The 15,164-nt window shown below is 39.2% G+C and overlaps 1 protein-coding gene across 1 annotated transcript; it reads right to left on the reverse strand.

Moving 5' to 3' along the window:
• Nucleotides 1-10,442: 10,442 nt before the first annotated feature.
• On the reverse strand, nt 10,443-13,214 carry LOC146520243 (beta-galactoside-binding lectin-like). Its single transcript, XM_085156396.1, has 4 exons — nt 13,072-13,214; nt 12,843-12,922; nt 12,275-12,446; nt 10,443-11,148 (listed from the first exon to the last, which is right to left on the reverse strand). Exons 1-4 carry the CDS (start codon nt 13,078-13,080, stop codon nt 11,002-11,004), a joined length of 408 nt encoding a protein of 135 aa, XP_085012522.1. The 5' UTR covers nt 13,081-13,214; the 3' UTR covers nt 10,443-11,001.
• Nucleotides 13,215-15,164: the final 1,950 nt, after the last annotated feature.

Genomic DNA, 15,164 nt, shown 5'->3' on the forward strand with positions numbered 1-15,164 from the left:
GGAAGAGATGAATCCAGAGAGGGGTGTGAAGGACCCAAGGTGATATGGGGATCAGGCAAGGTACAGAAGTAGGCAAGAACGAAATAGATATATGAAGATATATTTTTGGCCAAAAATCAACAAAATATGAAAATAAAACACAAACGTCGCTGCTACTCTGACCTATAAAAAGATTTTTGTTAGCTGTGCATGTTCATTCAGTCAGAAGTGAAACACAGACAGATCCTAACTAAATTTAAACTCAGTCACCATAAAGCAGCCAATGAAAAAGCATGTAAAACAACCCTAGGATATCCAAAGAGTTCTTAAATATATAGTCATAATATGATAGAAGTAAGGGGAAAAACTTGAAATCTTCAGAAAAATGGAAAACAGTCTTCTCACAGCATGTTTCACAGGATCACAGGAGACCTAGTTCACACTGCTGACTATATAAAATGTTAAATGGCCTGTATTTGTATAGCGCTTTTTACTAGTCCCGCCTAGGGACCCCAAAGTGCTTTACACACCCAGTCATACACACACTGGTGGAGGCAAGCTACAGTTGTAGCCACAGCTGCCCTGGGGCAGAGGCTGCCATATCACGCCATTGACCCTTCTGGCCAACACCAGTAGGTGGTGGGTGAAGTGTCTTGCCCAAGGACACAATGACCGAGACTGTCCGAGCCGGGGCTCGAACCGGCAACCTCCCGATTACAAGGCAAACTCCCAACTCTTGAGCCACGATCGCCCACAGCCACGATCGCCCAGATGGATATCTGTCAAAGCTGTTATGCCACCAGTTATGGTTAACCCGTTAAGAGTTTTTCTGTTATTAAACTAGGCATGGCAGGATTTAAATCCCCTCTTCATCGTCAAATAATTCCTTGCTAACATGTTAAATAAGTTACTAAAAACCTATTCACATTACACTCTAAGGCCTCTACTAAGCTTAATAAGAGGACAGTTATCTGTTAAGATGATAAGTCACAGAAGCTCATTTACTTGCTAATGCTAGCTCTGTTTCTACACAATGGGCGCAGATGACAACTGATCTCAGAGCAGTGAAAGCAGAGCCAGTGGCAGCTTGCCTAGCATGTTGGTCTCCCATCAGTCTTTTATTAAAGACCAGAGGTGCATAATGTACCCACACAAACAGTCACAAAAAAGCTTGTACCACAGCTCACCAAGCGCAAGCCATGAAATGTACTACAGATTTCAGTCAAGCAGAATTAAGCCAGCTTTCAGTGACAACTGTGGCCAGAAGATGGTAGCAATATATTGGATGAATGCAAATAGGTGAGAAGCTTTATTCCATGCTGTTATGCTGATGCGAGAGCAGAGATCACTTTCATTTTGGTTTTAATGGTTGTCTATTTTTAGATTTCAGTGGACAAGCAGTGTTTCCCTGGCACTACTAAACGGATATATAATTGAATGTCCCTCTGTGAATCGCTACCTTATTGTGATGGAGGGGTATGTGTGTCCCAGGGATCCAGGGGCTATGTTGCCCAGGGACTTTGACAACTTGTATGGCAAATTGGTTCTGACCCCTATGAGTAGAAAATCAAGGGAACAGTTGACTCTGCCCAAGATAGGCCCTGCCCTGGAGCCAAGCCCAGGGAGGGTGCCCGAGGTAGAGCATCTGGTGGCCGCGCCTTAGTCTATGGGGCCCAGCTGGGCACAGCCAAAAAACTGGACATGGCCCCACTCCTCCTGCAGACCCACCATCCGCAGGAGGCACCATAGAGGTCGGGTGCATTGTGTGCCGGGCAGCGGCCGGGAGTGGAGACCCTGGCTCTGGATGTTGTAGGGCTGTCTTAGTCTCTGCAACGTTGCATGGAGATCAGGGGCAGTACCTCTGCGTTGGCAGACTCGGGTGGTAGTTCCCATCTTTAAGAAGGGAGACCAGAGGGTGTGTTCCAACTACAGAGGCATCACACTCCTCAGCCTACCTAGGAAAGTCTATGCCAGGGTGCTGGAAATGAGGGTTGGTCCGTTAGGCGAACCTCGGATACAGGAGGGACAATGTAGTTTTCTTCCTGGTCATGGAACACTGGACCAGCTCTTTCTCCCTTTCAAGGATACTTGAGGGTGCATAGGAGTTTGCCCAACCAGTCTACATGTATTTTGTGGACTTGGAGAAGGCATTCGACCATGTCCCTCAGAGTGTCCCGTGGAAGATGCTTTGATAGTATGGGGTGTCTGGCCCATTGCTACTGGCCGTTTGATCCTTATACAGCCATTGCAAGAGCTCGGTCTGCATAGCCGGCTGTAAGTTGGACTTGCTCTCGGTGGGTGATGGACTCCGTCAGGACCAGTGTTGGTCAAGTTATTTGAAAAAAGTAATCAGTAACTAATTGATGATTACTTCCCCAAATAAGTAATTCCGTTACTTTACTGATTACTTATTTTTAAAAGTAATTAATTACTTAGTTACTTAGTTACTTAGTTACTTTTTAAAAACACGATTTACAACCTGAATAGGTGATAAAGCGATAGATCTTTCAGCCCAATTCTACTTTTTCTACATAATCCATCATACAAAATGTAATCAAATGGAAAAGTCCCTTTTTAAAACTTGTTTTATTAGTTTTTATCTTTTAACTTTATGCATCAAGCAAAAATTTAATTATATGCAACATTCTCTGACTGGAAGAAATTTGTTAAATATTTAAACCTATTTTCTGCACATTCCAGCACATAATATGCATATATATATATATATATATATATATATATATATATATATATATATATATATTTGTGTTTACACTCACTCTTTCAAATAGATGCAAGTAAAACACAGCAGAAAATAAATAAAGTCAAAGACTAGCAGTCCTGTCGCTCTATTTTCACCTGTAAAGCAGGAGTAGGGTAGGCGGAGGTTTACCCTTGTGCAGGTGTGCCTCAGCGGTCAGTGGAAGGATACGGCAGTTTTTCTGTGAGTTTCCCATTACCTCGTAGTGCACTCGGTGCTTGCTTGGAAGTCTTTGGGGGGTTTTTTCGCTGTAAAAAGAAGTTTTCTTCCCACACACAACGGACGCTAATGCTTTTGTCACTTTTTATGGAATCAAACTTAAAGTAAGGTCAGTACTTCCACGCTTTAAACGCTGCCCGCTCATACTCTCTCCTGCACTCGATATATTATCCATTGTTGATCTGCACACAGCTGTTGCCACAAACATAGCACTTGCTTACGTCACTGTCATGAGACATTCTCGCAAAAAAATTACGGTTTTAGTAACGCAGTAACGCAGCGTTCCTACGGTAAAGTAACGGTAATCTAATTACCGTTTTTGCAATAGTAATCCCTTACTTTACTCGTTACTTGAAAAAAGTAATCGGATTACAGTAACGCGCCCATCTCTGGTCAGGACTGCCCTTTGTCACCGATTCTGTTCGTAATTTTTATGGACAAAATTTCTAGGTGTAGCCAAGTGGCGGAAGGCTTTCACTTGAGTGTCTCAGAAACTCATCTCTGCTTTTCTCAGATGATGTGGTTCTGTTGGCTTCATCGGGTGATGGCATCCAGTTTGCACTGAAATAGTTTACAGCTGAGTAAAATGAGAATCAGCACCTACAAATCTGAGGCCATGGTTTTCAGCCGGAAAAGGGTGGAATGCCCACTCTGAGTCAGGGACAAGTTCCTGACCCAGAGTGGAGGAGTTTAAGAATCTTAGGGTTTTGTTCACGAGTGATCGGAGAAGTGAGTGGGAGATTGAGAGATGGATTGGTGCTGCAGTTGCAGTGATACGGACGCTGTACGAATCCTTCGTAGTGAAGAGAGTAAAAACAAAGCTATTGATTTACCAGTCAATCTATGTCCCTACCCTCACCTCTGGTCACGAGCTGTGGGTAGTGACCGAAAGAACGAGTTCGCCAAGAGAATGGGAGTAGCTTTTAAATCAAAACAACTAAGAGACAAAATGAAAGACTGTACAAGATGCACAAGAGAAAGCATGTCAACAGTGAACTGCACAGACAGATGGGGGGGGGGGGGGGGAGCATTGTAAATGCTTGCTGTATGTTTAAAAGGTTCACTAAGAAAGCTAACAAGAGTGCAATCTGTATTAACACTATAATAGAGCTCATGACTCCATATGCTTATTTTATCACTGACACACACCCACAATCACAGTGTCTTTCTTGTCATCTCCCTCAGTGTAGTTTTGTCACTTAGAACAATGTTTAATTTGACAGCTCTGCTCTCACAATGTCTACAAAAACGTTTTTGATGCATGTTCTTTTATTTTTGAGTTGTTGAAATGAGCAGAACCCCCATTTCCTCGCATAAAGAGTATAGTATCCTTAAGGACACATTTTAAACACGAATCTTAAAACTCCCACAAACGAGCCACTGTTTATTTGATTTTAAGGGGACATGAAAATTTGTGCTGGATTTTGACAGCATCCAATAAGCAGTCAGTAGAGCTAGTCCTCTCCTTAACATTTATAGTTACCTGATCCACAACTTCCTACATTACATTACTTTACAATTCCTACATTACAATTTACTACCGTAGCATAAGGAGGCAGCCATGTTTAAAAATATTTTACTATGATGGCTGTACTTTTCAAGTTTATGGCCACATCAAGTGCTGATTCTCTTTCTTTCCTTGAATGTTGTACTGTAAAGAAGGCATGACTTTTAAACACATGTCATGTTTCCGGCTGCCTAAAAGCAATGCATTTAAAATTTTCCTATTTAGGATTCACATTTATCCAAATTGCAAAGCAAAAAGAAGTGAATACAAGTTCAGAAGAGGGAAACTTACAGTGCTATGGAAAGTGTTGCATTACAAATGTTAATCGGCAGAGTTAAAAGGTCAAATGTAAAATATTCCATAAAGCATGCAGGCTTTAACTGTATTTACGGTATAAGTCTGCAGTGATTTGGCTGAGCAGGCAGATCGATGCATTCTGCCATACAGCCTCAAGGTCTGATTACTGTGGGATTACAGCAGGTTGGCAGGGTGTCCCTATGCATACCACATGAGAGTGAGAGCAAACATTTACCTTCAGCTTAAACTCTTAATTTCAAGAGTTTGAAACTGTAGTATGATGGACTCTTCCAATGCAATTCTAAAGACCAAACTCATGGTGTCTTTTAGCAAAGGCTCACATACTGTGCTGAGTGAGTCACACACAGACTCACTGATAGAAATTAACTCTTGACTTTGATGACGTGACAACCTTTTGGTTCACATAAAAGTTTCTTAATGTCACTAAATTGAGAAGCGCAGAACGTATCATACTCAGTCTGATATTTATAGATAGACAGACATCTTATATGGTACACCTCTGAGAATCAAGCTGTGCTTCAGGGTCACAAGCCAGCTCAGGTTTTATCACAGTGCACAACTAAAGAATATCAGTGTCAGTCCTATCACTCTGAATGTCACACCAAAGGTGGGGAGCTTAGCTATGTCTTTTGTTCAAGGGGCAGTTTGCTTTTGAACTGGAAATCAAATTGGGCTCTTTTAATAACACAACAATATTACTGCCCATTATTGTCTGAACATGATTACTGCAGATTCACACAGTGGAAAAAGTGAAAAATATGAAAGAACAACATGATTCAAAAATCACAACAGTTGGCCTAAACACCACCACGGTTTCTGGCAGAATCTTTCTCACTCACTGCAAAGCATGGCCAGTTTTACAGTCAGCTCAATTACTGTGTGAAGCAATCGTGAACAATGGACTTGTTCTCAGTGTTTCTGTTAATGAAGATCAATTCATATGCAGAGTTGCACAACAGACCGTTCTTGGACACCAGTAAGTAACAAAAGCTACATTTGAGACTATTTTTTTCCAGTATAATATCCAACGATTGGTTCTCCTTTTCAAAACTGAGGCTAAGTTAATTTTCTGATTAACAAAATTCTACTTTTTTTTCTTACTGAGACCAAATTCTTTATAAAGGTTCTCCATTATGAAGCATTGATTTATATCCCCTAAAAAAACTGCTTTTAAAATCATTCATGAAAAAACAGCCAATCAATATCAATGTTACACTTACAATTTAATATCTTGGTGTATTAATGGCTGGGATAGCTAGGATATTGCAGACGTTTGTTGGTTTTTTGTTGTTGTTGTTATATTATGACATTGTGTTTCATCTGCATGCCTAGTGTTCAGTGACGTTGCAGCAAAAAAATTACATACCTGCCCAGTGTCAGATAAATCGTTCTCTTCTTCCTCTTTACACTCGCTTTTCTTCACCTTTTACACATGGCTGTGCAGCATCAATGCACGTGGAATAATATACATTCAAGAGATGTTTAAACTCATATTTATTTGTCATTTTTGCAGAGCATGATTCCAGGACCGCAGTCAGCTCAGGGCAGGCCCACGCACATCTCAATGTGTGGCTGATAGCTTCAGTGCAGAAATCTGGAGTCATGCTGGCACTAAATATAGACAAAGGTTTTATGTAAGCTGAGGTGAATCATTCTATTCCACACATTTCAGCACATTTACTCACACACACTGGAAAAGTGACATGGCACAGGTGAAGGAAATGAATGTGTTAAACATGCACGGTTACATGAAATGGATTTAGAGACTTGACAACACTGCATATGCTGTCTGCCAGCTGAAATCGCACGCATTTACAGAAATGGGTGTGTGAGAGTGTGTTTGTGTGCATTTGTAGCTGTGTGTGTTTTCCTCCAGGGCCTACTATGAGCAAGGTAATTTAAATGTGTTAATCAAAGCTCTAACATGATTGATTGGATGTGTTGAAGGCATCTTTGTCCTTCCCACAAGCATCCCGGTGTTTTTTTTGTTTTTTTTGTAAGAATGGAGATAATGGATCAGTGTAATGGAACAACACACACCCCATCAAACATTTCTGAGGAACAGACATTCAGATTGGCTTGACAGGTCACCTGATAGGAGTCACTATTCCTAAGTCCTGTTTCAAGCTGAACTAAAATGATCTAAGTGGATGCAGAACAAACTCAAAAATAAGAGCGCCAGATATTTTCAAAATGTGGGGTGAGCTCTACTGATAGAGTGCAGAGTCACTGGAGGTAAAAAAAAAAAATGGATGGTAAAAATAAATGATGTTATTGTACAGGTCTTTTTTTAAGGTAAAATTCAGCTTCAATCCCTTCTGTTTTGAATGAATGAAAAATAAGTAAATAAATAAATAAACAGCTTCTGGGGCATGAACTTTTTATTGCTTCTCAATTGGAGCACATCAGAGAAAGCTTAAGAACTGCTGGAATAAATCAGTGTCACAGCCCTTGCATATTGATCTCACAAAATAATGAAGAAGAGAGGTGTTGAAATAACTTGTTTCTAATTAAGAGATAGCTCTTCAGAGTGCAAAGATAAGAGGTGAGTAGCAATGAACAGCAAGAGGGACTGAACTGTGGTCATCGTCAAATACAAATTTGCTCCTCTAGTCATCAACCTTTGACACCACCATGTGTTTTCAGAGCTGTGTTTACCTCACACACTCACATACAGCATCTGCAAAGACATGTTAGTAATGAAATTTAACAAAGAATAAAGCATCATCCAACATGATCCCATCAGCCTTTTGTCTTAGAGGATCAGAACATGGGAACCTGTCCTTAGACGTCAGCTCTGTTCTTTGCTTCCTCTTGTCTGTCTATCCCTTCTTAAGTCAGCTTCACACATATTGCCCTGTGTTACATCAGGTTAGATTATTATAAGGCTCATAAGCTCACACAAAAGCACACACACACACACACACACACAGAAAATAGAGCTTCTACTGATTTTTTTTTAATAATTTTTCTGATTTTTACTGTATCTGAAGCAAATTTTGTTTGGCAGCTGGCATTTTGCAATCTGGTCAGATCATATGCATAGCACTTAACATGCCAGTCATTTCTCTCACTTTCAAGCACAGCACATCATGGAAGCTTTTTCAGTTGCCTTAACTACAGTACATGTAGAGTTTATACCACAGCATTTCAATACTGGGGTTTGGATAATATGAAATCAGATAGCTGATGTCTGACAACCAAGGACAGGATTTTGTGTCTAACTAGACTAAAAATTTCACAGAGATAACTCACTGCCAAAGAAGCATACATTTTGTTGGCAGAGAGTAACCTGAACCATTTACCATACCATCTACACTCTGTTACTATAGCAATGGTGACATCTACTGGTTAATATTTGCATTTCTTTACACAAAACAGGAACATTTTACTGGGGAAAAAAGGAAATTCTGTGCTCTGTAGATTGTTAATTGGACTGAGTCTTTCCAGGCATCTACTTTGAAGGAACATTTACAAGTTAATGCAAGTCTTTCTTGATAGGGAGCACCTACAAGAAACAGCTCTACACTCCACTATGAGCAAATGAGAGAAAAAATGAATGTGATTAGTTAGATTATGGCTTGAAAAAGGTCATAATCAACTTTCATGGTGGGGGTTATTTATAGCCTAATGGTGTTCCAATTTCACTGAAGTATACCTAGCGCTTACATTATGTATGCACTGATATTTAGCAGCAGTAAATACATTCAAATGTCTTTCTTTAAGCCACGTGACCTGAAAAATAAAAAAGGGGAAAAAAACTATTTTTTATACTGTTGTACAGGTACCACATATTTTTATACATTGATGCTGTCAAAGTCAAAGTTGACCTGTATTTGTTGTGATGGATTTTCAATCCGCTAGTGTGGGTCAAATAAGGGAAACTGGTAGTTCAAAGCAGCTTGAAGCTGTGAAACTGTACGTGCCATGTCTGTGTGTATTTTTCATTGAACAGTGGTGACAGAGTACAAGGGGGATCTTGACACGGTCACGAAAACTGCATTCACAAGGGGTCACCCCAGCGGGGAGCGCTGCATGCTTGATTTTGGCAGATCTTTATGCCAGGTGCCAAATGAACGGCCAAAGAGGTCAGGAAGAGGTCAGAGACATAAACACGAGATGTGAAGCTGCACATACGAGCAACTGCAATGAAACATAATTATCTAAAACGAATCTAATTAAAATTGATTTATTCTGAGTTAACTGCATTTAAATCATAGATTACATGAGAGATGGGAGGGTTCATAAGATTATAAAGTCACCTGAGCTGCAATTTCAGTGAATGTGGGAAACACGCACAAATCCCACAGGCACAAGGTTTTCTAACAATGTTTTGAATGCACAGACTAGTTTGCAATAAACTTTTTTTAACATGTAACATTTAATGTGGTTAATAATAATAATAAATTAAAAAAAACCAGTTCATTTTGTCGTCTGTGGAGGGCATGAGTCTGAACCTCTATGTCAAGCAGCATTTATGAAATCTATACACCTCACTGTACTCTCATTATCCTGTCATTCTGGACATCCTGAGCTTTTATATGATGCAACATTGTAGAGTTTGCACATGTGGACCCTTTTTCACAATGATGGGAACTGCAGCATCCTCATTTATGAATATGACAGAGGTTAAGTGATAAGATATTATGAGTCTATTGATAAAAATAAAATTGTTTCTTCAATTCGAGAGTGTTAACTTTTATTAAGTAGGATTATATGAATATGGAGTAACTGTACCCTCTCCAAAACAATCAGTTATTGTTATTGTTGTCAGGGGATGAGGTGAAGGAAGGTCAGACATTAGAGCAGAACCAGAAAGGTGAAAGCTCAGGGTGAAGAAATAAAAGCTTTTGGGGAGCATGAGCATGGACCGTGTGATGAACCCACCGTCCATAATATCTGTACTATTATTTTTCGTCTTAGGTTTTTAGGCATTAAAACATTTAAGTAGAAATATAACTGAATTTACAAACACTGACACACACACAGATACAAACACACATCTGCTAAGAGTGTGATTTCGTCTTTTGCCCTGTTGATTTATATAATTAATAATGGATATGCAAAAGTGCATTAAAATGCACATCTCATCTTTATAATTCAGTTCTGACCATACTGAAATTGGGTTGAAATCATTTTTACCGGGGAAAAATGAAAAACGTTGCCCACAATCTCCAAACTGATGGTCGTCTGGTTACATCCAAAAGAAAATAGGCAGCCCAGTGAGGTGCTCATCTCTGAAGGTAGCATCAAAACCGAAGACAACTGAAAAACACTCCTCAGCATATCTGTGGCTCGAGCATGGTTTACTGGCTGCTAGTTATAGCCAAGATTAGGAAGTCCGTCAAAATAAAAAATGATCTTGATGTCTCTGATAATGGGAAAACAATAAACCCTTCTGGAAGTTAAAAACTCTCTCAACAAGAATGTCAAAAGGTTACCTCATTGTGCTGCGGTCATGCAGCTGAGTAACAAAATCATTTAACTTCAGAGCTCCAGTTTAAGTCCATCCATAATGGACTTTGTCATCATTTTCATCATCTTCTGAGGCGCCTCAAAAACTGGTATTTCCTCCTCTGAGCTTTCACCATCTTGCTCTAATCTCTGAACCTACTTCACTTCATCTATTAAAATAAAAAAAAGAAGTTTATATTTTAATTAACAACAATACTTAAATTATCTTTAAAAAAAAGATAAAGAGTTTTTGATGTTGTGTTGATGTTTTTCATCAGTTTATTAATGTGAGACTATACATTCTAAACTGATCTGTAGTTCATACTTTGGTACAGACGCTAAATACAGCCCATATGTGAAGGTTAAATTACAGACCAAAGCAGTGACAGTTTCACCTATGAAGTAATTTCACTGTGTAGGTGTTACAAGGATAAAGAGTCAACAGAGTCGTGTTTCTTTCATCACAGAAAACGCTTTATTGATGCTGTTACAGGTAAGAATCAAAATATAGCAAATAACTAACAAAGAAGCATTTAAAGGCGCATTAAAGAAAACCTGATCACACTGTACTATATGTGGTTCTTGCTAGCAAAACATTACAAAAAGGTTATGATTCTTTAGGAGTCCATCTGTTTGGATTTGCTGTCAACAAACTCAATTTCTGAAGAAGCTGAAGGCCTAGAGCAACATTATCACCTGCTGCTAGACAAAGCGAAAAAGAAAACAAAAATTTCAATCCAGCAATTCAAGAGAGGAAAGAGATTTACTTGATCTCAATGCTTTGAATGCGAGCACCCTCATGAAAGCTCATGAACGAGTATTCCTGTGCACCGAGGCGGTTGGGGAAACGAAATGTTGAGCCATCTGGTAAAGTCACCTCAAACTCTGGAGGAGTGAATCTGATGACAATCTAAAAGGCATGAGAGACAGAGGACTTATATTATAGCTTGTAACGATAGATAGATAGATAGATAGATAGATAGTAGGGGTGCAACGATACTCGTATAGATATTGAACCGTTCGATAAGGTGCTTTCGGTTCGGTACGCATATGTATCGAACAATACAACATTTTTAATTTATTTTATCAACTTTTCTTCTGACGATGCTGTCTGTGTTGAGAGCTCAGTGGATCTGCGTTCGACTACTCCGTCTAGGCTGCACTGTCGAGCCCAGATCCACTGAGCACAGCGCAAGCTAGCAAGACAGAAGCTAAGCTCGTTGCAACATGGCAAATTGAACCTCCCCCACCCTCATTCAGATGTGGCCTTTGGAACTATTTTGGTTTTCATGTGAAGCATGACCCTGAAGGTAAGCGCGTCATGGACATAAGTAAAACAGTATGTCGGATGTGCCACGCAATGCTCAATTACATGGGTGTTAACTACTGCGTTAGCACAGTTAGCTCGTTAATGTGTTGACATCGTCCAGCCCCACGCCCCGCGGTAGCTCCTTAACGGAGATTTGCCGTGTTGTGGCGTTAACGTCATTTCAGATTAACGCTGACAGCACTAGTGGGAACACAACGAATATGACTGCACATTTACTCCTACATCATCCTAGCGCAAAGACAAGTGGAAGCAGACAAAAACAACAAGCACGCATGCTACAAACTTTACCCGAGTCATTTAGACGGCTGTTAGCACATGATTCTCCGTATGGGGACCTGATATGTTTAATATGCTGCTGAGAGTATACCCCAGAAGAAGCTTATAGTATAGCTTTTATTTTGGAAAGAGCCATTTCTCTGTAATAAACTCTCTTTTCCAAAGATGAGCGATTTCTCTATCAGATAGATTTATTTTATCCCCTTGTTGTTTCAGCAACATTAAATTTAAAAACTGTAAGTTTGAGTTAAAATATATATTTATAATTTTAATAAATGACAAATTAAAAAAGCATGAACATTTTTTTGTATCGAAAAAATATCGAACCGTGACACCAAAGTATCGAACCGAACCGTGAATTTTGTGTATCGTTGCACCCCTAATAGACAGACAGACAGACATATAGATAGATAGATAGATAGATAGATACCTTGAAGTCCTTTCCCAGGCTGAAAGGAAAGCGTTTCTCCCGTTGCTCCTGACACCACTTGTCTGCCTCGAAAGTGTTGCAAACAATGATGTTTGTGTCTCCCTTGGCGTTAAAACGAGGGTTGAGATGAAGTGCAATTCTGTCGTCACTGGGGCCAATATTCACTGCAAACCTGCAATGAACAGACACACAAAGCTACATGCTTAAAACACTTATTAATTATTACTATACTAGGTAAACTATAGTGAGAAGAACAACAAGAATTAAACACAAACGTGTTTCATAGCTGTACTTTTAAGGTTTCAGCTTCCTAAAAGAGACAGTTCACAACAAATTCAAATTTAGACATTTTTCACCTGGTTAGCATTTTTGTGTGAAATCTGACAGCTGCATCTCCCAAATGTATAACAAGAATCAATTTTGTTACATTTTGGTTGGAACTACAATTACTGAAAACCAAAAAGTTCCAATAAGAGTTTTTATTTTATCCTTTTTGTTTGTTCCAATTTTACTATGATTCACTAATTTACAAAATCATGTTAGAGTTTGGTCTTACTCTAGTACTTACTCTTTGGAATCAGGTTTAACAACTCCAACAACAGTCAGGGTTTGTCTAACCTTGAAGGTCATGTTCTTTATTGTCATAACCTGTGAAGAAAAATTATTAGTTTACATTAGATTAGCCTTTAGTGTTTCCCTTGGGATAAATATATTGTGGTCAAATGAGAGAAACATGTTCTCTTAAAGGTTCTCTTAAAGTAATGTAAGTTAAGCATTGCTGCCAAAATTGTACTTACAGTCTCCATCCTGACAGATGTAGTAGGTCAAGTAGTAAAGCTGAGAAGAAATGAGAGTGCTGTGTGGTCTTGTCTCTCTGCACTCCAGCAGAAGACCACAGTATATAGAAGGTAGGCGGTGCCTTCAACCTGAATGACATTTCAAGCAGCCAGTATAACTGTGCTACTGCACAGTAAAATTTGTAGCATTAAAATAACACTTAAAGAGTTACATTAAACACTGGTCCCAAGTATATTTGGTCCCATTTGGAATTGGTGTTAAATCAACTCTTTCTATAGTGTTAAAATTTTAGAGTAAAATGAACTCTAAATAGAGTGAAAATTTAGCACTGAGTAACACTGCATAGTGTTAAATCAACTTAAAGTGGACTGTAACAGTGAGGTGCTTTGAGGAATACTACACTACTACTAAACGTTTACACTGCAGCTTACCCCTGTTTCACATAGAATTAGAGTACTCTATTCTGGCTTCTACATTATTACTTAATTTAATTTCAACCTTTAATGTGATTTAAATAATTGTAACCCTTTCCAAAAAGGGTTACAATTATTTGGGGTTTGGAGAAAAAAGCCCAGTTAATACAAAGTATTTGCTGTGTTCTGTTTAATTTTAATCCAAAGAGGAAAGATTGCAATGCAGCCTTTGTTCAGCTCTTTTACCAGGAAAGCGAGAACTCATAACAGAAATGACACAGGGAAAATGTTAGCATGTTTATCTTGCTTCTAACAGATAATGTTTGTACATATGTCTTCTCATCTACCATACCTTTCCAAGCAAATTCTCCCCGTATCCAAAAAAGTGATGCAAGGTGCTTATTATAGCCTGCCTAATTTATCAATCTAAAGAGGAAAGAATTCAATGCAGCCTTTGCTCAGCTCTGATACAGGGAAAGAGAGAAGGTGTGACAGAAATGACACAAGGAAATGTTAACATGTGTTTATCTTTATGTCTAACAGATAATGTTTGTGCATATGTCATCTCATTTACCATATCTGCACTGCTTCCCCAAGTACATTTTCCCCATATTCAAAAAAGTCCAAATGATACAAGGTCCTTATTATATCCTGCCTATAGTATCAAACTAAAGGGGAAAGAATCCAACACAGCATTTGTTCAGCTCTGACATAGGGAAATGCTAGCAAGTGTGCATCTTTCTATCTAGCAGATAACTGACATGCCTATGTATGTCCATGCAGACAGGAAGATCTTGAGAGCTGATTTAAAATTGTCATTTGATGGCTTACACCAGAGGTGTCGAACTCCAGGCCTCCAGAGCCGGTGTCCTGCAGGTTTTAGGTATCACCCTGGGTCAACACAGCTGAATCAAATGATTAGTTCATTACCAGGCTTCTGGAGAACTTTGCGACATGCTGAGGAGGTATTTTAGCCATTTAAATCAGCTGTGTTGGATCAAGGACACATCCAAAACCTGCAGGACACCGGCCCTCGAGGCCTGGAGTTCGACACCTGTGGCTTAGACCATCAAATGTCAAACTCCATCCCTCGAGGGCCCGTGCCCTGAAACTTTTGAATGTGTCGCTGATGCAACACACCTGAATAAAATTATTAGGTTATTAACAAGACTCTATTGAACTTGACTGCATGCTGAAGTGGCAACCCCTTACCCTACTCAAGTAAATGTAAATAAATGTAAGTACATGTGCGTTTTTGAAAAAGAAATTACTGAAAATGTAGTGAATGGCTGAATGAATGGCTGAATCGGCACCTCAGGATTCTGTGCTTCGAGGATTCTGGTAGTTAGAATGACTCGGGGGTGTTGATTCATTTAAACTAACATAATCTTACTGCTGCAATCATGTTTCTGTAAGGCAGAGTAAATCAATTTGTTGATTAATTATTAACTTGTGTACTAACAAGGACTTGGAAGAGATCGGCCTAATGTTTACTAAATCAAATTTGACTCTTTTACTCTTGGGTGCAGATGTGGATACAGTATTCTTCTTTCTTTGTGATTGTATGTTTTTTACGTCATTTTTTGCAGATTTTTAGATTATTTTTGCTTGTTTGGGACCAGACACAGACTCTAAGGAGATGGGGTTTTGGGGGGTAGCAGAAGGAGAGAAGCTATAGA

Source organism: Neolamprologus multifasciatus, chromosome 4 (assembly GCF_963576455.1).
Source record: "Neolamprologus multifasciatus chromosome 4, fNeoMul1.2, whole genome shotgun sequence".
NCBI lineage: Eukaryota > Metazoa > Chordata > Actinopteri > Cichliformes > Cichlidae > Neolamprologus > Neolamprologus multifasciatus.

Excerpts from the sequence above, each read along its gene's own strand:
- LOC146520243 (XM_085156396.1), bottom strand. Across the intron at positions 12,447-12,842 it reads GTTAAACCTGATTCCAAAGA|GTTTGCAGTGAATATTGGCC; the intron begins GTAAGTACTAGA and ends TGTTCATTGCAG. Across the intron at positions 11,149-12,274 it reads GCCTGGGAAAGGACTTCAAG|ATTGTCATCAGATTCACTCC; the intron begins GTATCTATCTAT and ends CATGCCTTTTAG.